We start from the raw sequence: 1,727 nt of genomic DNA on the forward strand, positions 1-1,727 counted from the left end.
GAACCAGGGGTTTGGGACTCAAGGGTTTGGGGACCCCCCCACCCCATGGGGACCCAGGGGTTTGGGGACCCCACCTCATGAGGACACGGGGGTTTGGGACCCTCACCCATGGGGACCCAGGGGTTTGTCCCCCCCACCCCCCACGGTGACCCAGGCGTTTGGGGACACAGGTGTTCGGGGACCCCACCCCATGGAGACCCTCGCGTTTGGGGGCCCCCCCACCCCGATCGAGACCCAGGGGTTTGGGGACACGGGTATCGGGGGACCCCACCCCACGGAGACCCAGGTGTCTGGGACGCTCACCCCATGGGGACCCGGGGCTTTGGGGGCCCCCCCTCCCACAGGGTCCCCACCCAGCTCCTACAGCGCTGGCCCCGTGCGTGCGGGCGCACCGGTGACCTGGTCGACGAGGATGCGGGAGGTGATGATGCGGCCGAACTGCGCGAAGAGCTGCTCCAGCTCCTTCTGCCCCATGGCCCTGGGGAGGCCGCTCACGTAGAGGTTGGCGTCGCGGATCGACGCCGAGCTGGGCCGCGCGTAGGACACCTAGGGCGGGCATCAGCCCCCAGGGACCTGGGGACCCCCCCCCACCAACGCACCCGCACCCCGCGGGCCCCCCCAGCACCTTGATGGTCTTGGTCTGCAGCTTGAGGCCGTTGAGGGTGCTGATGGCCTTGTCGGCGTCGCCGGCCTCCACGTAGTTGACAAAACCGTACCCCAGGCTCTGCCCTGGGGGGCGGGGGGGTCAGCGACCAAGGGGGGGCACCCCCGGCACTCACCGGCACCGGGGACGTCCCCGTCCGTGTCCCCCAGCCCCTGCGTCGCCAGCAGGACGCAACCCAATGAAGAGGGTCCCAATGCTGTCCCCATGACCCCATCCAAGCGTCTCGGTCCCCATCAAGGTCCCTGTCCCCACGACCCCATCCATGTTCCCATCCCTCACTGAGGTCCCCGGGGACGTCCGCCCCATCCCACGCCCTGTCACCCCCACAAGGAGGGTCCCAATGCCGTCCCCACAACCCCATCCACGTTCCCATCCCCATTGATGTCCCCGGGGACGTCCACCCCATCCTGTGCCACATCGCCCCAACAAGGCGGGTCCCGGTGCTGTCCCCATGACCCCATCCACGTGTCCTGGTCCCCATCGAGGTCCCTGGGGACGTCCACCCCATCCCGCGTCCCATCACCCCACCAAAGAGGGCCTTGAAGCCATCCCCGTGACCCCGTCCACGTTCCCGTCCCCACCGAGGGCCCCGGGGACGTCCACCCCGTCCCGCTCCCAGTCCCCCCGGTGTCCCGCGCCCCGTCCCCGCGGCCGTACCGGTGACCTTGTCGCGGACGAGCTTGCAGGACTCGATGTCCCCGAGGCTGCCGAAGAGGCTGCGCAGCTCGTCCTGGCTCATGCTCTGGGGCAGGTAGTTGACGATCAGGTTGGTTTTGCTGTCGTCGGCTGCGGGGGGGCCCCCGGGGACCCCGTTGGGCAGCGCCGCCGCCGCCACCGGCAAGGCCACGGGAACGGGGCCGCAGCCCGAGGGCCCCGCGGTGCTGGGCGCCTGCGCCTCCACCGTGCTCAGGATCTGTCCGGGGACGGGGACGGGCGTCACCGGGACGCCACCGCCGCCACCGGCGTCACCGCGCTGCCACCACTGCCACCACCGGGACGCGGGGACATCGAGAGGGCGACACGGGGCGTGGGGGCATGGGGATGCCGGGGGCTGCCCCCCCCC

General features: G+C 71.3%; 1 protein-coding gene across 1 annotated transcript; it reads right to left on the reverse strand.

Annotated features, from left to right (window-relative positions):
* Positions 1 to 341: 341 nt before the first annotated feature.
* Positions 342 to 1,676, reverse strand: LOC118158524 (ELAV-like protein 3; the record flags this gene model as incomplete). Its single annotated transcript, XM_035313194.1, has 3 exons — positions 342 to 546; positions 626 to 729; positions 1,322 to 1,676. Coding segments are annotated over 3 exons (645 nt in total), but the record flags the coding sequence as incomplete, so codon positions are not given.
* Between the last annotated feature and the right edge of the window lie 51 nt (positions 1,677 to 1,727).

This window comes from Oxyura jamaicensis (genome assembly GCF_011077185.1).
Source record: "Oxyura jamaicensis isolate SHBP4307 breed ruddy duck chromosome 30 unlocalized genomic scaffold, BPBGC_Ojam_1.0 oxy30_random_OJ67509, whole genome shotgun sequence".
Taxonomy (NCBI): Eukaryota; Metazoa; Chordata; class Aves; order Anseriformes; family Anatidae; genus Oxyura; species Oxyura jamaicensis.